The 25,461-nt window shown below is 32.9% G+C and overlaps 1 protein-coding gene and 1 long non-coding RNA gene across 2 annotated transcripts in view; one reads left to right on the top strand and one right to left on the bottom strand.

Moving 5' to 3' along the window:
* Nucleotides 1-25,461, bottom strand: part of LOC129489436 (uncharacterized) — a 114,094-nt gene that overhangs the window by 60,167 nt on the left and 28,466 nt on the right. The gene's annotated exons all lie outside the window — the stretch shown is intronic.
* The window catches only part of PSMD14 (proteasome 26S subunit, non-ATPase 14), a 103,149-nt gene that overhangs the window by 60,359 nt on the left and 17,329 nt on the right, over nucleotides 1-25,461 (top strand). The window contains exons 6-9 of the mRNA XM_055291971.2: nucleotides 1,041-1,111; nucleotides 2,087-2,237; nucleotides 16,373-16,480; nucleotides 22,019-22,093. Of these exons, the coding sequence (XP_055147946.1) occupies nucleotides 1,041-1,111; nucleotides 2,087-2,237; nucleotides 16,373-16,480; nucleotides 22,019-22,093 (405 nt within the window). The remainder of the gene's footprint in view (nucleotides 1-1,040; nucleotides 1,112-2,086; nucleotides 2,238-16,372; nucleotides 16,481-22,018; nucleotides 22,094-25,461) is intronic.

Here is a 25,461-nt window from a genome sequence, read left to right as displayed (position 1 = left end):
TGTATCTATTTTTTTATATTAGGCTACATGAAACACCTAAAACTAACTTATATATGTTATGGGTACTTATGTAGATACCCATTATAATACATCATTCTTAGGCTTTAGTATCATTACTTACATGTAAATGCTTGTTAGACAATATAAAATAAAAGATTTTGATCCCTATATTCACTCTAATTCTATTTTCTAGTGTCATAGAATTAGAAAGTTTTTCTTCTGACCCCAGAGTCAGTAAACTTTTTCTATAAAGACATATGTCTCTGTTGCATATTCTTCTTCTTTTTTAAGACAGTCCTTTTAAAGTATATATATGAAAAGAAAGAAAAAAACCGAAAACATTCTTAGCCTATAAGCAGCAGATTGCATACCCCTGTTCTTGAGGATGTACTCTCTGTTGGAATTCAATATGCGTAGTGTTTGTTTTGGTGGGAAGGAAGTGCTTATGTTAACTAGTTTCTTTAAGTACATTAGATTTAGATTGCTGAGGTTAGAAGACAGCCCTGAGAGCTATAAAGACAGTACTCTATCCCCAGAGAGATGATCTAAACCTTTTAATTCTTCCTTGTTCAAATATCTTATTTTGGTTGAACTAGCAAAATAATGCTGTATGTAAGAGACTTGAGGCTGTTTCATTATGATAGCTGAATATTTGTAGAACTTTGAATGAGGCTCATTTTAGTCATCAGTTATGATAGGATGGCATTAGGAAGTATGCTTGCCTAGATAGGTCTAACCAATAGTTATGGTTGGTTCAATTATTTCGTATTTCTGGTAAACATATACACAGCAATGGCCATATACTCTTAAAGAATCCTGAAAGTTGGCTTAACTCGTTAGCCAACAGCAGTTTGGTAGTTGGCAATTTTAGAAGCTTGATTGGTATGAGGTTTATAATTGAATGACTTGAGTAGGTATCAAATGTAGGTATCAAAACCTATAAAATGATTTTGGCAACCCCAAATAATATACATAGGGAAGCTTTTTTTTTTTTTTCCAAATTTACAAAAATTAATAATTTTTCTTTCTTTCTAAATCAGGGTGTCAGTGTGGAGGCAGTTGATCCAGTGTTCCAAGCTAAAATGTTGGATATGTTGAAGCAGACAGGAAGGTAAGCATTTTAAATGATCAGTTAAAGAAATAATGGGAAATATTTATAGAAACATACCTCAACGTTATAGATGTTTATCAATGTCATTTCTAGAAAAGGTGGTCATGTATCTGTAAATATCAGTGCCATGCACCGCCTGTCTAGTATATCTTCCCTTTAGAACCAGAGATATTTGCCCATCAGAGAACTGCCTCATGTTAAAATTCTTGACTGCCACGTAGTAAGCTTGGGCTGTAGCTTCCCTCTGTTTAGCATATGGAGTTACTGTCTAGTCACTTATAACTGAAAGAGCTTGTATGTTCCATGTATTTGAGAGTTGCAACTGAATGAGATTATGAATATTTAATTATGTTTGTAGGCATAGTTTTAAAGACAGAGAAAGTATAATCCAAATATTCTAAAGTTTTTTCCTCAGACCAAGTCTCTCAATAGTTGTCATTCTCTTGCTGAAATTCTTCTGCTGTGGAAACAACTTCAAAATTAATGTTAGCAAAAGGCTCAGCAGCTGAGCAGAACAGTGCAAATTGGTTTTTGACTGAGTTCCTAGTTCTACTGCTGGTTTAATTGATATTTAATCCTTTCACAACAGTGGATCCTGGTGTCCATTGTTAAAAATGTACTCTGTGCCTGGAAAATCCAACTCCCAGAGCTAAGGAGTTAAAGAGTAGATATTTACTTGAATGCTGAAAGGGTAAAAACTGGCTCTGAGAAACTGTGGTAACAAGGTGAAAAACTGAAAGCCTTATCTACCACTGCTAATATGCATCTCTTAATGATAGCACTCCTTTGTCACACATATTCATTTCCATGTTTTCTGGATAATATGGTGTACAATTTCAGGGTTTCTAATGGTGCTTTTTCACACCTGTGTGTTTTTCATCTCTTCTTAATTTATACCCCGTGTGTTGTTTCTTTTCATATCATAAACATATTACTTGTTCTGTTCGGAGCATCTGAATGCCCTCTTTGTTTCAGGCCGGAGATGGTTGTTGGTTGGTATCACAGTCACCCTGGCTTTGGTTGTTGGCTTTCTGGTGTGGATATCAACACTCAGCAGAGCTTTGAAGCCTTGTCGGAGAGAGCTGTGGCAGTGGTTGTGGATCCCATTCAGAGTGTAAAAGGAAAGGTAGAGTAGATTCTATCTTTATTGCCATCTACTGCCACATTCTGTTTACAGATACATTAAATAAAAATCCATTTTGTTCAAAGCAGGATTCTTAATTACACAGAAAGCTGCTGGTTGTTTACTTAAAAAACAAACAAAAAAACTGTACAAGTTGATAACTGTGTCTTGGTATTATTAGCAATTTATTTAGAGATTTCTTCTTTAATCACTTATTGTGTAATTGTCATGAATATTTATCTTTAAATTTTTTGAATTTCATAAAAGTAGGAAACTTAAACCATACTCAAAGCCTGCTATAAACATTTTATTAATATTTAAATAAACATTGCTTCACCTTTATTTTCAAATGATGAATTTGGAATTGGCACATTTTAAAAATCTATTTAAAGGGCATTGTTTTGCAGACATTGTCCAGGACATACTCTGGAGGTGTGTTTTCCAAATATTTTAGACAATGAAAACTTGCCCAAAGACTTGGTATCAACCATTCACGTTTTTGGAGTGAGGACGCAAATGAATGATTAAATATGCTAAATAATTCTGAAAACAGATTAACTTGCAAAGCATATTGGGTTATAGTTCTTTGTTGAAACCCCTTTTGTTCTTGTTTAGTTCTCTTTCTCTTTTTTTGTTCATTCATCCTTTCTTTTTTTTTTTTTTATTTCTTTCTTTCTAGCCCCATATGCCATTTTCCTATTTCCTGCCTCATGACAGCAGGGAGCAGCTCTATTATCACCTTCACAGAGCTGTCTGCAAATGTGAGAGGCAATTCGATTTTGCTCAACCACAGGGAGAGTGGATTAGAAAAACTACAAAACATACAGAAATTGGCTAGGTGGTTACTGCTTTAAAATACTGCTGAGGTGTCTTGTTTGAGCATGTACTTCCATTGTAGTGTAGAATAATTGTTAAAATAAAATCACAATATATTTATGCAATCCTTTTTATGCAGGTTTTACAAATAATTTTTAGAGCACTTAGAAATAAATATTAGCTTGTTATCTATCAGACCTGGAGTTTGATAGTAGTGCAGATTACATTTATATCTGCTCACCAGCAGACAAACTAAACATCGTTGTTAAAATATGGAGTTTTTATCTGTCATAAATTTGAAGTTGAATGTTTTCTGACATCATATCATTATCGTGTATAAAAATTGAGGTCTTCTCTAAATCATGATCCTATTAGGTGTGATTTAGCTTTTCAGAGGCAAAAACTGTCCACAAAAACAATAATAGAAACTGATATACTAGACCATTCAGAATGGATAGCTTCTGATTCTTGCTATATGCCTATATTTCAATTTATTTACTTTTTTTAACTATATGTGTTGTTACTCAACATATAGATAAAAGAGGTTGAAAAATCCTTGATTGTTATTAGCTTTATGAATTATATTTAATACCTCTTAAGTTTAATTCTCTATTTTAAGGTACCTTTTTAGTAACTCGTAAGTAATTCATTTAAGTAATGATTACTGTTTTACAAATACAACAATTATCTAATAAAGTCCCCTACCACAATATTTACAAGTAATAATTAAAGCTTAATTTTAAATATAATTAGAATTCTATTTTGTAGTATTAGTTCAACTTAGGTTTTATGATATCTTGACTCATGTGATGGTGGCTGCTTTGAAAAAGGAAAGTATAAACTTAAACACAATGAAAGAACGCATTCTCAAAATAGAGTAAATAAATGTAAATGTAAATAAATGAGTATGTATTTTATTTTTGGTTATCCTTTTGTAATGTTTAAAATGGCAATTTTAGTTTCAAAACCTAGGTTAAGTATTATATAATATTGGAATTTTCATTATTTCTAATTAATTGTAATTTACATTAAAATGATGAATTTCATTTAAAAATATGCATGTGTCACATATCTTAATGTTAAATTTAGTTTTTAAAAAATAATATATCTAAAATTTGTGAAATCATATGTATCACTGTCTACTTTTGTATGTTAGGAAGAAATCTTTTTGAAAAAATTTAGTGTAAATATCTATCATTGATGGTTTGTATCACTTGTTGGACCTAATGTCTAGATTCATACTATTATATCTCTTGAAGTAAGGATCCAGTTCTTTGTCAGTAATGCTACTTCATCTTTAAGGAGTCAGAGTTTGATTGTAATTTATGGTTCTTTCAGTGTCAAGTCCTCTCATCACTATGAATCAGATTAAATGCTAGTAAATCCTTAGTTAGTGTTTTAGTTAAATCATGATACTTAGGAATATAAACTTATAAAAATGAAGAATAACGTAAGAGTCTCCCTCTCCCTTTTCCTGTGTGTGATTTATCAAAGCTGTCAAAATATTTAGTAAGGCAATGATTAGATCAAGAATTAAAATGACATTTTATATATAAATGATTTAAGTTGGGTCTCTGTTCACTTTTTATAAAACCACTTTCTTGAACATTTTGTATATTTCCATTTTTATAAATTCCAATATTTCTGTCTTTGAGAAAGTAGATAAGCCTGGATTCTTTCTTGGTAATCTCAATTCATTCACAATAGTTTGATTTTCTTTTATGGTGACTTGATTATATTTTTATTGAATAATTGCTGTGAGCCAGGTATTGTGAATAACCATTTCAACTTATCTCATTTATTCTTTGTTATAATCCTAAAGATAGACCCTGTTACCATTACATGTTATTAGTGGTTAAAAAAACAAAATCAGGGCCAAGGAGATTGCTTTGCCAAAGTCAGACCATGAGTTAGCAGCAGAACAAAGGTATGAATCCAGTTCTGTAAAATTTCAGGGCTCAGGCTTTTTTAATGGCTCTTTAATTCCTTAATATTAAACCATTATGAATGATATATTCAGAGTAACTGCAGAATGCAAAATGAATACCAGAGGTTATTGTGAGGCCATTCCTTAAGTTACTGTGGATAGGTGTCACTCTCTTCAGCATAAGTCAGGGGAAAGAGCTGTACATTTCCTCTTAGGTTCTCCATAGTTTTCTGTAGATATTATGTATTATATATTAATTGATTTTTTAATATGTGCTGTTCCATTAATTTTAAAAAACAATTTAGACAGACTTATTCCTGTTGACTTTTCTGACATCCCTAGGAGTAAACACTGAAATCAACATAAATAATGAAATACACTATATGATAAAGAGTCTGTAACCCTCTGCATATTGTACAGTACTATAAATGTTTTAAAATGATACAGGTGAAAATCAATGGTAATTGCATTCATAATTTAAATGGAGAGTAAGCTCACAGAAGTTACCAGTGAGTTCTGCTCTAATCAGTGAAATAGTTTATAAGGTCTGCTTGCAGAATTTAGTTCATTTGTAAAATATACATATTTACATATTTTAAACTTTAGTTCTCAAGTGGCACAGTGGGGACCTCTTGCTGAATGTTTTGTTATCTTGTATACTCAGCCCACAACCAGATCCAGCAGCAAATTTAGAAGTTAATTCAACTTGTAATGTGACTATACTTCTTTCTTGAGGCAAAAAGAATGGTCACTTTGGGCAAAATCATAAAACTAGCCTACAACTTAATTAGGATATTGTAATATATTTATTAAAAAGCATTACTGCTTTAGAGAACTCATTTTCCTTGATGGGGTTCCTGTTAGTAAAATGCTCAGTTATTACCAGCTAACTAACTCCTAACAATCATTGTGTCTGTTCTGTGTTTTGAAAACATAAAAAAACGAATGACTAATTATGTCCAAATGTGTCTTCCACTGGTTAGGTTTTCTTGAAACATTTTTATTTAATCTGATCAAAACACTCAATGGACTTTAAAAAATGTGATGTTTATCTAACTGCAGGTCAGCTTATCTGCAGGTATTTCTTAAGTATACCTGATCTGTATGCTAATGATTCTAAGATGCAAAATGAATTTTAAAAAATGGTCTTTGTCTTCTTTGAGAAGATAAATTATATACATTTAGTGTTAGTAGTGAGCAAGATCTCATTCTGCCAATTATATACTGATAACCTACATTGCATACTGATACAAAATATACTGAAATTGCTTGTTTCTGTAAGTATTAAATTGGTTGCTAGAGACAGAAATAATTCAACAAATACTTATTCAGAATGTTGTATGTGCCAGTATACAATAAAGTATTACTTGTATAACAAACACAGTAAATGCAAATTAAAATTAGAAGAAGGGAGAAATCAGTTGTAGGTTGCACAAAGTAGATAAAGCTTGGGCTGAGCTTTGAGGGGTAGGCAGAACATCACTCAGAAAAGAGGAGCTTGTTCCGCATGGGAAGAATGTAGAAACAATATCATTCCAAGTGGTACTTACCTCTTTGTTCATTCTTTTTTCCACAGATATTAGAATGTAAAATGAGTGGTTTGATTGGTTTTAATTTGTTTAAACAACTAGCATTTTACAAAAGATGGGGCTTTGGAGAATAAATACAAATACGGGAAGAAAGTTAGGGAATGTGGCCAGGTACCATGGCTCACATCTGTAATCCCAGCACTTTGGGGGGTCAAAGTGAGTGGATCGCTAGAGCCCAGGAGTTTGAGATGAGCCTGTGCAACATGATGAAACTCCGTCTCTAATTTTTAAAAAAATTAAAAAGTTAGTGAATGAATGTTGTAAGAGCATACCCTTTATTTTCAGATATCTAGAAGGTTGTGTCTTTTCTTTCAGGAGTGGGTAGCAAATATTTTACTTTTCCAAGAAATTTTATATTAGAAAGTTTCAAGATGGTGAAGGTTTTTAAGTACTCGGTTTACTCAAATAGTAGTCTTGTTTTGACCTTCTTATTTTATATATATATGTATACTCTCTCTCTCTCTCTCATATAGAGAGAGAGGACATAGAGTAATGAAGAATACAGACTTAGGGGTCAGGCCTGCATTAAAATCCCCATTTTTATCTCCTCTTTACAGTGTGACCTTGAACAAGCCTTACCTAATTTTCTTGAGCTTCAGATTTTTCATCTATATAACAGGAATCTTAGTACCTATTTCATAGCATTATGACTATCATGAGGTAATATATGTAGAGATTAGAGTACACATGTCATATTAGGAGGTGTGCAATAAATGAGACTTTATTCTGAAGATTAACATAATTCATACTTAAAAGGATCAAGAACTAGAATATTAAAAAAATAGAATGTGAATGTTTCTGCAAGTTTTGATAAGAACAAGCCCATAAATTAATCTCTAATTTGCTACATTTAGGAATATGGTAATGACTATAAAAGAAATGAAGACTTCCCTTCTTATATTTTGTGCATGCTAACTAATCCAGGAATACTCTTCTGATTGGCCAACTTTTATTTAGCACTTACCATTTTCTAAGATGTTTTCCTTGGGCATGCTGATGAAAAGGAAGTGAATATATTACTTTGAAACTTGGGCCTATGAGGTGATTAATGTATTGCACGTAACCATTTTGTATTTTATTCATCTGTCTGTGTTGTCTTCCCCACAAAAGTGAGACTTCTTTGAGGAGAGATACCAATTCATATCTTGGAATTTAGTGCGTTGCAATAGTTTTTTAATAAATGTTTATAAAATAAAATCGAGGAATGAATTTGCGTCAGTGTTCAGTCATTACCAATTCTATTTTTTTAGCTTTTAGCATATCCAAAAAACTGCAGTTAATTTTGTGACATTTATTAATTTTTTATATGTCAGCATAGAGTCGTATATTAAATGACTGGAACGTGTGATTGACAAGGTCAGTTAGCCAGTTTACTCATGGACATTATCCTTGATCAGTTTGAACCCTGTAAAATTAGAGCTAGAGTTCAAGTTTAATAGTCATTTGTCTACTAAAAGTAGGAAAAGATATTTAGCATAGCTGCTATATTTGTAAGATTATTTTTTGATCAGTATCCCACGAGTGTTAGCTAGGGCTGGGTAATCTTAATCATAAATTGTACACACCCCTTTTCTTTGTCTAGTTTTCCAGGTGGAAAAAGAAAAATAGGAAATAGAATACATAAAAAAATCTATTTCCATTCCTGACATAGCTCTGTGAGCATACCCTTCCAAGGTATTCTTGGAACAAGTTTTGTTACTGTATTATCTTTTGTTTGCTTCCTGTCTTTCACTCTTATTATCAGTTCGAAGTTTTATAACACTCTCAGATCTTGTGAGGACACCTAAGAAAATATTATAGGTACTAATTTGCATATACTATTTATGATAGAATAACATGTAATAGTTTATCACATTTATTTAGCTGATATAAAAAATTGTCAGCTAGGTATGTAGAAATAATTTTACTTTTAAAATTCTAAGAGCATAAGTCGTATATAGAGGTAAGAGTTCCTATGGAGTTCTTTTAACCTGGAGCTTCTATATTAATAATATAATCTCTGAGCTAATTTGTTATGCTTTACTACTTGCTGTGCATTTTGAATGATGTAATGTGCTTCAAATTAGTTTGAATCCAACTGTTTCCGTAAAAATACATCATTCATTACCTGTAAGAATATTATTTATTGACTCTCACTTCTTGAATGCTTTTCTGTCTGTAGTCATCTAATTATCCCTGGTCATTGGTTCAACAGACACTTGTTGATCACTACTTTGTGCCAAGAGTACATTGGAGTTATAGAGAAGAATACGATCTACTCCCTGTCCTTAATGCCAGTTTTGTACCAGCAAGTGGAAATGTGGAAACTATGACTTTGATTGAGAGGCTTTTTCAGAACCCATATATTTTAATTTTTAAAGATTACATTCTAGATGTGACATTAGCCATTGTTAGTTGTGAGGATATTTCTGGACCTGGGACTTAGTTTTGTCAAGTTTAATGTCTTCTTGTCATTGTAATTTTCTTAAGAGGGTAAAAATGAAGCGGTAAATTTTCTTCAAAGTCATAATTGATCTCTCAGTTGTGATTTTTAGGCTACTAATAAGCTGATTAATAGATGCTTACAGCCACGTTTCACTTTCCAGATAGTTTTACCATATGTAGTTTTAAATCCAAATTAAATACATGTCAGTGCTCTATCAGTTTCTCAGTTTAGCATGTCACAAAAAGGTATTTCATGAACTCAGAACTGAGCAGTGATAAGTAAGGACTATATTGTTAACAAGCTACTGATTAGATTTTGTTTATAGATAATGGATATTTTTCTTTTCTTTTCCTTTAAGGAAAAATAAACATAAGTGGTAAAAATTTCTATAGCATAGTAACCAAAAGTGCTTTTTTTTTAAGGTTTTCATTTCAATAGATATTTATTTTGCACTGTATTTTGTGTGCCACTTACTCTGTTACAGAATGGATATTCAGTGACGAATGAGACACAAACCTTGCTGTTGAGTATAACTTAACCTAGTAGTAGTTGTTTCTTGGTTTTGTGTCAGGACAGCTATTATAACAAACAGCTTTATGATGTAGAGTACTGGCTTTGGCATGCTGTATAGGTACAAATCATAGTGATATCATTTACTGGTTGTGTCATTTCATTTAATTGATTTAAATTCTCTACACTGCAGTTTCCTCATCCATAAATTGATAATATTAATACCTACACTTGGTTGTTGAGAGGATTAGCAAGATAATTTCTATATAGTATTTAATTGATAAGCAAAATAAAAATACACAAAAGTGATACACAGCAAAGTAATTGGCCTTTACATATTTTTCCTACTACAATGCCTTTGCCTATTGAGAGATAGTATTCCAGTGGATATACTTTGTATTTTTCTTTGAATGTGGTGTTACAGCACAAGCAATGTATATAGGTCCTTTAGTCTCATCCACATGCTCTACTGCCATGCTAACAAAGTTCAGCCCATCTTTGTTCTCTAGGGCCTTTTATTCCTGTGCTTTATATGGAATTGCCAACAGGCAAACCAGTTGTTTTAATTTTTCCACTAGAAAGGGATCTGAAGTCACTGGTTCCATTTTATGTAGGCTGAGTAGCCACTAGATAGAATTGACACTCTTAAGTTGATATCAGACTAGTGACCCATAGGTGATAGTCTCTTGTAGCTTATTAGTAGTCCCCTGAGGAGTTCAATTTTAAGCTCACTGTTTATTTGTCACTTGTGAGTCTAGAAACACCGATCATGCAGGAGTAGTATCAAGATTTTAGGCATATTCAGTCATTTTTAAAAGACAGATAATAACCTTCAGTACAACTATACACTTTCTTATTGTAATTAGGAATTTCCCTAAGGAAATACATCTTAAAGTGTCATTCTAGTTTCCTATTTTTTTTTATATGTCAGGTGTCTCTTGATGCAAAATTTATAGTTATAACTTGATTTTTAGGGTAACTTTTTTCCAATTTTAACACTCTTCATGATAGCAGTCCTCTGCTTTGTTAACTGTATCAGTTTGGGTCTTCTGTGGATCAGATGCCAAAATGAAATTAGACATGCAAGAGATTTATTGGGGGAGACACCCATGTTGGAGAAAGGGGAGAGCCTTCAGACAGCAGTGAAGGTTTGACCCTGCAAAGGAGAAATTGAAGGTAGATTGGGTAGAAGAGCCACAGACTGCAGCTAGTGCTCAGAAAATTTCAGCCAGGCTGCTGGGGAGTCCTTGAGCCAAAATTAGCCTTTGGAGGAATCCCTTATTTGGCAGGAATGGCTAGGTTCTAGTACCACTGCTGTGTTCAGTTGTTGGCTGGGAGCTGCCCAGGAGAAGTATGACCTGGTGTGAATGCCCAGTGGATTCAAAGATGTAAAAGCTGGAGGTTGTGAGTCAGTCATGCGCTCCACAGCAGGTTCTGTTGAAAGATCTGAGCTGGGCAACTCCATCAGTGCCACAGTTAGTAACACTGAAAACTATAGTGGCAGAAACACATATTTTATTACCAAGTCTATGAGGCATCGTCATTCATGAGCAAATGGAGAAATTGAAGGGTTAAATAACTTGTTTGAGGTCCCTTAGCTAGTAAGTGATAGACCCAGAATTCTAACTTAGGCAGGATTGACTCCAGAGTGCCTCAAGCATTTAAACCTCTACACCATACTGACTACATGCATATGTTGAAAAAAATTCTGTGAAACTTTATTTTTATTATAACTTAAGTAAATTCTTTTCCCAGTGTTTCATGAATCTAAAAATGTCTAATTACCTTTTACCATACTAGTTTCTAAAGATCGATTTGTTTTCATTAAAGCATATATGTTCAAAACTTGTGGATTTACTCTTTGAATTTTGATGCATGTCTTCACTTGTCAAAAAAAGTAAATTATGCAAGTTACACCCCATCCCCCTTTTCTCCCAATATACTGAAGTTGTACTACAGATCTCTAGCTACAGTAAGCAATTCTCCGAGGATGAAGAAAGAAAATGTACATACACATAGGAATTTCTTTTCCAGAGCTAAAATTGACATTTTATAAATAATTTCCGTGTTGCAAACTTGAGACTAAGAAATCACAGCAATTCAGTGATATGCATTTGGCATGAGTCAGTTTTAGTTCTTAGTGCTTTTCATTGGAAATGGCATAAAAAGTAAGATTTCTCTGAATTTTTTATGCTGTGGGCTTACAAGAGACATAAGATGTTTTTCTCTTATAGATGTCTGGCAGTGCATGGCAGCAGAAGTAATGAAATGGTCACAAACCCCAGCAGTACTTCCCAGGTCACATGCACTCTTAATTTTTAAAGAATCTAGAAACAACCTAAGCAGTTGATAACAGGTCATTTCTAGGTGATAAAGAGTATTTGATATGGGTTGAGTGTTGCCTTTCTTTCCGCACCTTTCATTTTTATAATCATTTGGAGATTTACTTTATATAGTGATGGTTTTATGTTTTAAAATATGTAATCTAACTAGTAACTGAATTTTTACTTTTTTTCTTTTTAGTGTTTGACATTGATTTTGAGGTCTTAAAATTTTTTTCAAGATTTTAAAAATTATTTCAGTTCACTTATGTTCACCTATATATGATGAACTGAATAATTTTTATTATATATAATATATAGGTAAACATATATAATACATATATTATATATATAGTGAGCTGACCTGAGGTTATGGAAGATTCTGATTGTTTCATTTTTAAGCTCAAGAAAATGAATGCATTATAAATTCTTAAAACATTATTTCTACTCTGTGTAAATACCCATAGTCATTGACTGTAATATAAGTGCAACTGGACCAAAGGCAACTACTGAAAAGAGAGAGAGAAAAAAATTACAGCTACTGCCAGAAGTGTTTGTGTATTTTTCTTTAAAACAGCTTTGTATTAAACTAATTTGAAGAGCTTTGCTTAAAAATAGCTTCCTTCGGATGTAAAAATTGGGAACTATATATTGGTGCTTTAGAAATTTAGTCTAGTCTTTCAGTGACCTAGCAGTTGATATGAAAACACGAATTTTAAAATAAATAGCATATTGGATGAACTGTATTCTACTCATGAAAGAAGCCAAAAAATTATGGATTAAACTGAGTTTTAAGTAATAAACCAGATTCATCATTAAAATGAAATGATAGATCCTTGACCCTTGGGCATGCTTGGAATAAATACGGAACTCAATATTGTTTTTAAAACTATTTTGCTTTTATAATCTAAGACAGATGTACAAAAAACATGCAGTTTTTATTTTGTATTGGCAGCTTCCAAATATTTAGTATCTATTTCCAAGAGTTGCAATTAGTAAAGCAACCATGGTACTGAAATCTGCACATCCCACAAGCTAATTATATTTGCAAGGTCAGAGTGAATACATATTTTCAGAAAAATAAAGGGTTATATAAATATGTGTCTTCTACTTGGCTGTTATATCACAGTTTGTTGATCTGGAGTATAATGTGTACAATTCACAAATTTGTCTGATAACAGAAAGTGGTGTGTGATTGTGTTTATTTTACTAACCAGTATATTCACAGCAATCACTTCCAAATATCTCTCCAGTAAAGATGTGTTAATTACAAAACAGACAAGGTCTTCTATTATATTAAAGCTACTAACAAGAAGACAGCAGGAATCACACATGTAAATAGCATCATCAACCCCTATTTTAGTCCTCTGTTTTGATCTGTGAGTTGCGCATAGACCAAAGGTGCTATTAAAGACTGAGTGTATGAAATAGGCAGCATTATATGAACAAAATTTATTCAACAAGAAAACAGACCTTTAACATGAATTTAACAAGCCTGAGAAATTATAAACTATCATATGCTGCAGATTCATGCAGTGATAATAAACAAAAAAGGAAAGTAAGAGGTTTCCCTAAGCTAGCCAAACTGCTAATGGTTTTGTTATAAGCTGTCTACTGTTGCAGTGACCTCTGAAAAGTCTCAAGGCACTTGTACCAGAAAAAATTAAATGGTCAGGCGGGTGAATAGAGATTCAATGTAGTATGTAGGCCTTCAGCATGGAAAGGAATTTTTCAAAGTCTAGCATCATATTCCTGAAAATATTCTTCATACTTTAGCTCAGAGGTTTTTGTTATTATGTATTAAGGAGATAGTTTTTGTGTAAAGTTTTTTGGTTAAATTACTGTTTGAGTTTATAAGATATAAACTGAACTAATTTAATGTCTATATACTTCAAAATGAACTGTTTAGAAAATTCAGAGAGCTCAAAAAAAATGGATTATTTCCCCTACCCACCCATACCTTAATTAATTCTTGGGAGTTCTTTGTTCAGTGTGTTATATCTAAGATTTCTGTTCTTAACCATGGAGTGACCATTTTGCTGTCATTCTATTGCATCATGCTGTAAATACACAAACATGGAGAAACGCTTTCAGCTTATACACACCATCGAGTGCTCACTAGGGCTTTTTTTTTTTTTAAATCTTACTGTGGCATAATTAACACCTTCTTCACCCATTGCTCATTAGCGCACTGGACATTAATGAATCTATTTTGATAGGTTGCTCTAAAGGATAAATCCACTTATTTTCACAGCGCAAAAAGCAATTATAAAATTATACAGAAATTAAAATGTAGACTATATTGCCATGTTTATATTTTATTGCATACTAAATCTAATTTTGGTCTGCAGGTTGTTGAACATGTTAGTTTCCTTAAGACAGTTGCTATAGTGATGGCAGCAAATTCCTTTAATCTTAGTGTAAAGTAGTCATTTTCTATAGGCCATCATTGCTACTCAGGAATTGTCAATGAAAGCATGTCATTTTATTAAGTTCTTGAATTTTTCTCTTAGTTTCTAAAGAAAATTTTAAAAATTTGTTTTTAACAGATCATGATATCTACTTAACTGGTATTTTCATTTCCTTTTTATGAAGTTTCACACCTGCTTATAATATTTCAGAGAAATAATACAGACTTCTACAAGTAAAATAGCTGTCTGCTGTTTTAGTTTGAAAGCATTCAATATAAAAAAGTATATAGGAATTTTGTTGTGATATATAATGAAATTTTCTTAATTTTGTAGTAGCGTTTTCTCCCTCTCACAAATGAATTTACTGAAATCTTGAAATGGACCAAAATGATGCTTTGCTCTTAACTATTGACTGTTAATAGTTAGGGTGGCATTTCTTAATTTTGTATTTAAGTTATATACCTATCTTGGAAAATGGTCACCTTCTTCCTCTTTTGCCAACATTTTAACTATATCTTATTTTATGTTCTTTTTTAGTACGAGTGTGAGAAAATTTTACTTCTATATTTTTAACAATTGTTTGAAGTTATTTATGATAACATCTGACTAAAATATGTCTGATAGTACTTGTTTTTATTGCTTTTTTAAAAAAACAGAATATGTTTAGAAAAAATTTTTAAGTATAAGCAATGTAGGCCATATTTATATATAAACATGAAAGTTAAGTGTGGATTAAGGTTATTGTATAAAAAGAAAAAAGTTTTCACAAACTATTAATTCATGTTCTGGGGATACTTTGCTTTATTTTGATGCAAGAGGAATGAATCTTTGGGAAAATGTTAACTGTTCAAAATAAAAGTAAAATTCAGAGTTGATATTGTAGGCTGAATGAGTAGACAGAAGCTTAGACTGATTCACTTGTCATCATGTTTTAGTCTAGGTTTGTATTTTTTGTTATTGTCTTTGGACCCATCACAGCAATCTTTTACACAGGGTGATTTTCTTTCTTTAAATCTTGTTCTTTAGCATACAGCATACAGTAATACTTATTACAAACAGAATTTTCAGACTTGATTCTATTTGGTTGGCTTAACTATTTTTAATCTCTTAGTATCCTCAAGTAATAATTGTACAAATAAGAACAAATCTAGTTGACACAGCTTTTAAAACATTGATAAATCTTAATCGTTCAGCACTTTTAAAGGCAAAATATAGAAATACTGTGTTACTTACTATATCATCTTGCTTTAAGATTGTTTCATGTGATAAATCTATTGAGTTAAATTCCCTTAAAGTGGCAATCTGTCTTAAAGTCACATGACTTTACATAAAACTTTACAGTGTTGAAAAGCTTTAGCAAGTATGTGATTCTTGTTAATCTCTTTATGTGTAAGAGCTAACAGATGTTATTGTATCATAGAAGAATTTGAAGTATTTCTGTACACACAAAAAGAATATACTTATTGTAATATCTTTACCATGAATTTAGGACCATATCATTCCATACCATGTTCTTGGCTTAAAGCGTGGATGACCTTGGTTTTCTTATATTGTGCCTTTTATACTTGACAGTGGCTTGGACATTTAAGGCCATCAGACAAGGTATAGTCTTTCATAGTCACAAGAAGTAAAAGGTATCTGAGTAGAAGAGAATATGTGGGCAAGTGCCTTGGTGGCTGTAATTTTGTTGTCGTTTCAAGTACTCTGGTGGTGTAATTGATGTGACAGGGCTGGGCTTTAGATGTGGTCCCTTAACTTGTGCTCACTTTCAGTTTTAGTTTCTCTGTCATTCATTTTGATTAGGTAAAATTTAGGTGACAAACATATGCACACCAGTGAAGGCTGTTTGGTGTAAGTTTAGTAATGACATATTTCAATAATAAAGATGCAAAGTTAATTTTTTTTCTTTACTGCTTCATGAAAATTGCAATAATTGGTGTCACCTTACATTACAAGATAGAGGGTGGTGTGCTGATGGCACAGTCAGCAGGAGGTTCTTTTTTATTAATATTATAATTAAATGATTTTCTGGATATAGTCCAGAAACAGATGCACGTTGATCATGCCTTGTCCACTGTTGCTTGGCATTATCACTTGCTTTTAAAAAAAAAAAATTGACTTGACACCTTATTTTTACAGGTTGTTATTGATGCCTTCAGATTGATCAATGCTAATATGATGGTCTTAGGACATGAACCAAGACAAACAACTTCGAATCTGGGTCACTTAAACAAGCCATCTATCCAGGTATTGCCTATATTTGATAATGTGTTAAAACTCTGTTTTCAATTTTAAAAGCCTGCTATAAGTAGTCTTTTTAAGTTCTAATTCTTAGCATTTTAATTTGCTTGCAAATTAATCTTCTTTTGTTTTAAAAGAGAATTGTGGAAATATTGTTGTAAAAGTTAGATTTGCTCATATGTGAGTCAGTTTTTAATGGGGTCTTTAAATTTTCCTATCATATTTGAGGACACCCTTTTTGGAAGCATAGTAGATCTTTTATCTTGAAAGCATTCTGGCTTTGCATGGTTAACATTATAGAGAAGGACCAATAGGAGTTTCCAGTGAAGGATGTAACTATTATCATTGCTTGATTAGTAGGTATTTTTCATAGCAGAAAACAATGGAGAAATTGCTGTATATTTTCAGATAGCCCTAGAAATAATTCTTAAATATACTTAAAATGTTCTTTTTTTAAAAACCCACCTTTAAAATAAATCCTATAAAAAACATCCATATGTTATTTGTGATGAGAGTTTATGTCTTGCTTTTTATTGTGATAATCAATTACCACTAATTGCAGTTACTGGTATTCAGACACTTAATATCCTCTTGAGTGATTGTTTTCTTTGTATCATTCACATGCCATGGTGTTTTTATACAAATCTTTATTGTCTGCAAAAATTATTTTAAATGTGTTTTTAAATGCACCACAGTCTGTGTCTATCTAGTTAATTACTCCTCTAAAGATTAATTAAAAGGACAGAAATACCATGTTTGATTAAGTAGAATACATAAAACAAAGACATTATAGTAGCTATTGCTGCTCCCTTCTGAAACCTTGCTCTGTCATGAGGTTGTCTTTGGGGAGTTGTGGCTTTGACAGTTAACCATGATTTAAGCCTTGGTTACACTTTGATAACTTTATACTTTTAAATGCTTAATTTTGGGGCAGTCACTCATCCGAAATCTTCATCAAAATTCATGGACTAAACAGACATTATTACTCCATTACTATTAACTATCGGAAAAATGAACTGCAAGTGTTTTGTTTTAAAGGATTGAGGTGTGTTGATTTGAAAAAAAAAAAATGGAAGTCAAGGAAAACTGCAAAGTATAATGAGTATGAAATAAGCTACCAGTGGTTTTGATTGGGTACAGACAAGCCTGTACTTGCATGTTCCAAGAGAATATATTATTGGACCTGTTTAGCCTGTGATAATGACCTTTCTTATAAACTCTGGTAGCATCATACTGCTTCATTATTTTTTGCAAAAGGTTAAGTAGCATCTCACAAGCCAAGATCATTGTGATTACTACATGGTATGTTTCTGCCAGAAGTTTTTACTAATTGCAAGTCACTCACCACCTGTTGCAGATTTCTTTTTTAAAATTAAAGCACTGCTTTTTAACCTTAAAAATCGACTGTAATCAATATTAATAACGTGTTTTTTCTATACCAGTCCAGTTTGTATTTTTTAATCTTACCTTATAGCCTGTAATTTAAAGTGCACCTTATAAAGCAGGTTTCAAACCTGTGTTAAACAACATGTGTATGTAACAACTACGGCATCATTATTTTTCCTTTCATTCTAGTTTGTTTTGCCTTCCAGTTAGAACCTGTAAATATATTTATTTCACAGTTTATATAGCGCCCATCAGAATGACATCTATCTGGGTGCTCTACAGTTTTAAGACAATTTCAACTCTAAAACACACAAATGGGACCAAGCCAACAAGTGACAGAGCAAAGCCACACCTTAATACACTTTCTTATTTTTCTAAGACAAGCTAGAAAGCAACCCAGAAGAGCCTGAAGGGAATGGCAATGTCTGTAATGGAATTTTATTTTATGTTAGCAGAATCTTTAACTCTGGGATCAGAAGCCTTTCAGAAATGTCATGTCTTTTATTTTGAAGGGGAAGTTGGCTGGTGTTAAGAGGGGCCTTGCTCCTAAACCAGCTTTCAAGTAGTAGGGATAAAAGTCTGATAACAGCCATCAGCTCACATGCTGGTGGTCACTAATGATTTTCTGGTAGAGAAAAATGATTCACTGTAGACTGCTATTTAATAATTTGGGGAAAGTTCAAATATGTTAAGTAAGAAAAGATTATAAAACAGAATATATTTTATAGATAGTGCCTATATATTTATACCAGGATATTAGCACTGGTTACCTTTGGATGGTAGAATTATGAGATTTTTTTGTCTTTCCTTGTCCATATTTCTTAAATTTTTTACAGTGAAACATACATTGCTTTTAGAAAATGTTATTTTTAAAGTACTACTTGACAGTGTTGAAATAAGCTAAGAGACAAAGGTTATTTTCACTTTCATGTTTTATATAATAGAAGCCACTAATAATCCTGATAGAGAGGAGAAAGTATAATGCCTATACTCTAGGCTTTTATATTAATATATGATAATGTATATTATTTTGCACTTGGAACATTTGGCTATTACTTTCAAATGTTTAGAATTGAGAGTTAAGCATTTATTTTAGTAACTAAATTTTTTAAACTATTCCATTATAAACTGTTCAGTGACATTTTGGATTCTTAAATGTCACAGTAAATTTGAAGATTGGTAGTCAGTCTCATGGAAATTTAGTAAATATTGATGTATAGATGCATGTGCTAAGGCTAAGAGCCTCTAAGTATAGTGTTGAGTACAGTTGCATTGTTTAATAGAGCTAAGCTATTTGGAAAACATTGTTTCAGTAATTACTGAACATATAAGTTATAAAACAATTGCACTAGAAAGGAGCCATTGTAGTCATTTAGTACATGAGGAAACCTGAGGCCCATAAAGTTGAGTTGCCCAGGTAATCCCGTGAGGTAATGTAGGAACTAGTACTCATAATCAGATTGCTTCATTCTTTTATATTATCATTGGAAATTTAATTAATTAATTTTGGCATAGATAATATATATAGAGTTAAAAAAAATTTAAAGTATAAAGTCATTTAGCAAAAACTCTCCTTTCCTCTTTTGCGTTCTGCAACTCAGTTCTCCACTCTAGAGGGAACCACAAAACACATTTTGTTTCTTTTCAGTTATTCTATTTATATTCAAAAAGCTTCATTTTAGAACGTGATTTAAAGGATATCAGTTACCACCGTATTTTCAGTTTATCAATATAAAATAAATTAAGGCAAACAAATTTGTCTTTAGATTCAAGCACACCTTTTTAAGGAGCACGAAAACTTTTAAAAACTTATCAGGAACCCATGAATAGCTTATATATAATCCGTAAGCCGTGTGTTTTATAATGCACCTGCTTTTCCACAGCAGTGAGTGCATAGAGGTAAAATCATAAGTCAGTTGGTTGTGTGTAGTTCTACATGAACCCAAAAAGGACATGGCCGGTTGACTTATGATTTGGTAGGAAGGCACTGGGGGCACACAGCAGGTGAGTAAGTGAAATTGAAAGACTACTTGAGGATATCATTTGATTTAAACTTACCTTTGTTTTGTTATTGTTATACCTGCTGATCTTTCATGCTGTCTGTGTTAGTTTTAATGCTTTTATCTATATAATGTAATTGAAAATCAAGTAGATTGTGCCTTCAGACACCAGTTAATATTTCATTAGTATAGTTAGTCTCAAAAATATAGGGCCTAGTATCTGTGGGTCCATTAACTGGCTTCTGTATGTATTGGCTACAGCAGTTACTAGCTTTATGACCACCATGTAGGGTTGTGCAATTAGTGAGTGCATTGCGCAAACGTGCTTGGACGAGGGAGCTTCCAGCTCAACCTCCACTCTCTACAGCCAGACTATGTCTGCTTAGAGGACTGAGCACCTTTTTCTAATTCTCTACTAGGCTGATTCACTTCCTAATGTACACGAATATGAGCACAGATTAAAGGAAGCCCTGATCACTTCTACTTTTTGATCTGTACAGTATAGCATTTTTATGCACTAAAATTTAATTCATTGCTCCTGATGATTATTGAAATGAATAAGGATTTAATATATACTCTTGGTACTTTACAATCAGTCACTGCTTCCTATGGAATTTCATAGCTCACTTTTATAACAGACATTGGTAAAATAAGAATCTATTGTTAAAGTACTCATCTAAAATATTTTAATACTCATTGGAGTGATTTTTGCTAGCAAAGCTTAAAAATTAACATACTGCTTTGTTTCATTCTGATCCTTAAAGTACATAGACTTAATCCAAGAATTTCCTGATATGTATTGTAGCATAGTATGTTAGAAAGAACATAGGCTATGGAATCAGAATGACCTAGGTTCAGATCCCTATCTAGCCTTTTACTAGCTATAAACTTGGACAAATTAATATTTGTGTCTTATTTTCTTTTTTGTTTTTTTGTTTTTTGTGTGTGTGTGTGTTTTTGTTTTTTTTTTTTTTTTAGAGATGGGGTCTTGCTATGTTGTCCAGGCTGGTCTTGAGCTCTTGGGCTTAAGTGATTCTCCTGCCTCAGCCTCACAGAGTGCTGGGATTACAGGCTTGAGCCACTGAGCCTGACCCTGCATTTTATTTTCATCTGTCAAAATACAAATTGAATTGCCCTACCTTACAGTACTATGAAGATTAGAAGATGTGTAAAGCAGATACTAACTGCTCATTAAATGTTCTCTTCTTTACCCCTTCTTCCTCTACTTCAGTGACATCTTAAGACCTACATTGTAAAAGTCTATTAGTTAGAGAAGTGGTGGTTATTTTGGTTAGTTTTTCTCTTTAGATTCCTGAGGGTTAACCCCAAAGTCCTTTTTGTTTTTATACTTGTTAAAAATACCCCTAAAGGTTTATTTCTGTACTTTCATGTTTTTCTAGGCTGCCAGAGGGTCCTTTAGGTCCACCAGAGTACTGTGGAACCTCATTTGAACACTTGATGTTGTCAGAGTTAGATATGGGGGCAGTTGTGAATTGATTTCAGGACATTCAGGATTATTGTTTCTTAATAAAGCCATGCCATTAGCTTAAGATTTTATTATGATTGGCCTGTTCACCTTGGAGATAGAGTGAGGTGAAAAAAATTCTGGTTAATGAGATTGCATGTCACTGGATAAGAGCATGAGCTAGACAGACCCAGTAAAGACCAAAATCCACATAGTTAATTTGGAGACATGCATAATTATTTGAATCAATCAAAACTGAATTAGGAAAAAGGGAATTCCAGATTAATGTGGGTAAAGAAACAGCTGTGTTATTGTGGCTTTTTAGGCTTTTCATTTGAAATACCCATGAGCCCCCTAGATATCATAAAGTTAGATTTAATAAATTATGAATGATTTATAAACTTAGCTTATGATAATCTCAAACCTTATTTCTGACTGAGCAAGGCTACTGAAACTGCTTAATTTGTGCTCTTTCATATCATGCTTTGAAGAATGTGTAACCCATTCCTCTAAACCTTAGTTTTAAACTTGTAGCTAAGAAAAATACTTTAATTTCATCTTAATTTACTTAAAATAAAATGCCTTTATTAGAGGATGGTACAGGTATTATGTAAGAATATATCAACAGTTTCAAACATTTTTATTAGGGGAAAAATATTAATTTGTCCTTTTTAAAATCATTTATCTATATAGGCATTAATTCATGGACTAAACAGACATTATTACTCCATTACTATTAACTATCGGAAAAATGAACTGGAACAGAAGGTAAGTTTAAATTTTTATCTTATAGGAGGAAAAAAATATTTTTCAAACCATTTAAACTATTACCTGGTATGTGATTTAAATTCAAATTTTTGACCTCTTTCAGTGTTTCCAAATATTATTCCATTATTGATGAATTGCAGCACAAAATAAAGGAATATTTTATTGGACTATTTAAAGACATATTTTACCTTATTGGTAGGTGCTGAAGTGGGAGAGGAAATAGGAAATAAATCAAACATTCCACTTTGGTTTTATGATAAATCATAAAAATATTTCTTTTAGTTCTGTGATTTTCTGTTTAACTTATCTTCTTCAATAAAAAGGCCTTTTGTAATTAAATTAGTAATATATTGCTCTGTAAATTTGAGAGGAATAACTTAAATTGCAGTTGTGTAGTGCTTTTTGTTTGTTTGTTTTTAAGAGATAGTAGGGTGTTGCTCTGTCTCCCAGACTAGAGTGCAATGGTGTGATCATGGCACGCTGCAGCCTCGAACTTTTAGGCTCAAGGGATCCTCACTCTACAGCCTCCCGAGTAGCTGGGACTATAGGCATGCACCACCACACCTGGCTATTTTTTGGGTGGTGGGTGGGAGGTAGAAACGGATTCTTGCTTTGTTGCTTAGTTTGGTCCTGAGCTCCTGTGCTCAAGTGATCCTCTCACCTCAGCCTTCTAGAGTGCTGCAATCATTAGCATGAGCCATTGCACCCAGCCTAGTGCTTTTAGAAAACATACCATGTTTACTCTAAAGAAAACTAAGCGTGAGTCAAAGGGAAACAGTTATAGGATTTTCAGATAATTTGTACTAGATTCTGATCCCATTTTATACCAGTTTTCAAGTTTGATTAGTTTTTAACATTACCTGACATTTTGATGATTTAGCATTCTCATTTGTTTCTATTTTAGGATTATTTCTAGTACAGTTTTTCTCTCAACTAATGCCAAGTATTTAAATCTGCCTGTTGTTTTTTGATACTACAATCTGAACCACTTTCCCCCTCTTTACTATTACATTAGTCATCCACCTAATTAGTTTCTTGTATTTCTCTCTGGGAAAGTTAAAAGCATTTTTTAAAAGAACACTGAGTTTACTGTTGATTGATAGCCTGTAAGTTTTGGTTAGTGAGACCACTCTCAAGTCAAAGAGATAAGTAATCAGTAGCAAATAAGATCATTCTATCTAGCCCAAACTTTCTCACCAAGGTGTCTTAGAAGGGGATTCTGGTACATGGCAAGTGGCAGATGGAGTGAGCTGGGCTCTCCACGCTTACCCCGTCTTTCAACCAGATCACATCCATTTTTAATCTAATCTATATGCTAGGGAGAGGATGTGCAATATAAGATTTTCTTTGAAATAAGAATTCTAATTTTGTTTTTTTAAGTTTGATAAACTAGAGTTTTAAAAGGTCAAATCCACTCATAAACTCATCTGAAGGGCCCAGTGCTTGAGCATGTGATGAGTGAGGGGAGTGGGGGACCACGTCCCCCTTGGCCCGAGGGGATCCTATAATGCTCTCTTCTAATTGCCTGCCTGTGAACCACAGTTTACTTCTGCTGTGATAGATTTAGTTGATTACTTTAAGTATATTTTTAACACTTATTTTTAAGTTTACATGGAATGAGTACAGTCTGTGAAAAATGGCACCATTCAGGGACAAACAAAATTCATTCAGAATATAAATATTTTATCAGACTGATATCTGACACCCATCTATTTGAAAATGTCTAGCTAATTACATCAATTTTTCTTTCTCTTTTTTTGGGGGAGTATCTCATAAACTTAGCCATTTTCCTTGGCAGAAAAAGCAAATATATAAGCACTTACATAAATTACTTAATGTTATATTTATGTTCTTAATAGCTCAGTTTAGCTGTTAAACTGCCTTCTTGGTAACAAAAGCTCTGCCTTTACTCTTATCCAGACAACTTGTTTACTTAACCCCCAGCCTTACTTGAGGGTCGCAAGGGAATCCTTGTCCAGGTATGATAGGAATATCCTGTTGCTTCTTGGGAACTGTCTTTGTTTGCTTTTGAAGTGGAGGGAAATCTAAGTCTCAACACTTAATTATAGGTAGCTGTATAGCATAGGTAGTTGTAGCAGCACCCACATTTCCCAAACATGTATTTTCTAGAACAGAATCAGTGGAGAAGCTAGGAAGGAATCAAAGAAACTGAAATCATCCGTGGAGGGTTTTCCTAATTTTGTTTGGCATACTGTCCTTGCCCCTGGAGCCATGGGAGAAAATGGGAGAATTAGTGATCTTGGAGACAAAGGAAGGGAATGGAGGAGTTTTTTATCTTCAAAAGCCTTATAGGTGATTTTGACAGGCAGCTTATTTTCCAATATAAGATAAAATTTGTACCACAAATAGCTGTAAACTTCTAAGCAAGTAGGATAATTTTTCTAAACTAAACCCCCATATACCTCCAAGTACATCTTCAGATTCTCATGGCTCAGGGATCTCATTTAAAGTATAATGGTTCTATTGACAAAACAACAGTCATTTTATAGCCATCATTTTTTTTCTTTTACTTTTCACAATTTTGTGAATCATCCAAAGGGAAAAAACTTCTTATTTAATGATAGTCCCCAATTGAAGAAAATTTGTAGGGTAGGACTTTAAGAAAAACCATCTTAAAATATAAACTTGAAAACTTAGGAACATCTAAGAATAAGTACTCAGAATTGTAAGTCCAATTTGAGAAGCATTGAACTAAGGTGTTTAGTTTCATGATCACTGATATAGGATCCAACCCCAATTTGCTGGTGTGATTGCACACTAGGTAATTTTTTATTTTTGATTTTTGGAGTCTCACTCACTCTGTCACCCAGGCTGGACTGTAGTGGTGTGACCTCAGCTCACTGCAACCTCCTTCTCCCGGGTCCAAGTGATTTTTCTGCCTCAGCCTCCCAAGTAGCTGAGATTACAGGCATCTGCCACCAAACCCAGCTAATTTTTGTGTTTTTAGTAGCGACGGGCTTTCACCATTTTAACCAGGCTGGTCTCGAATTCCTGACTTCAACTGATTCACCCGCCTTGACCTCCCAAAGTGCTGGGATTACAGGCATGAGCCACTGTGCCCGGCTTAGATAAATCTTTTATTCTCAGCTTCTTGGCTTTTCATCCTGACAATAAGGAAGTTTTACGTTTTTAAATTATAAATGGAATACCAGAATTTGAAGGAAACTTTGAGATTACCTAATACAAGCCCCTTAATTCATAGATCTCTAAACTGAGGATCAGAAAGATTGACACAAGGTCACTCAGTAAATGGGGCATTTATCTCGTTATCTTGGCATTTGAAAGCTAGGCTATATGAAAAATTAGAGATACTTATAATATAAATTTCATTAATTAATTCATTCATC

Source organism: Symphalangus syndactylus, chromosome 9 (assembly GCF_028878055.3).
Source record: "Symphalangus syndactylus isolate Jambi chromosome 9, NHGRI_mSymSyn1-v2.1_pri, whole genome shotgun sequence".
In the NCBI taxonomy this organism is placed as follows: Eukaryota; Metazoa; Chordata; class Mammalia; order Primates; family Hylobatidae; genus Symphalangus; species Symphalangus syndactylus.
The sequence above is the reverse complement of the archived record's forward strand: the minus strand, read 5'-3'. Positions and strand labels throughout refer to the sequence as shown.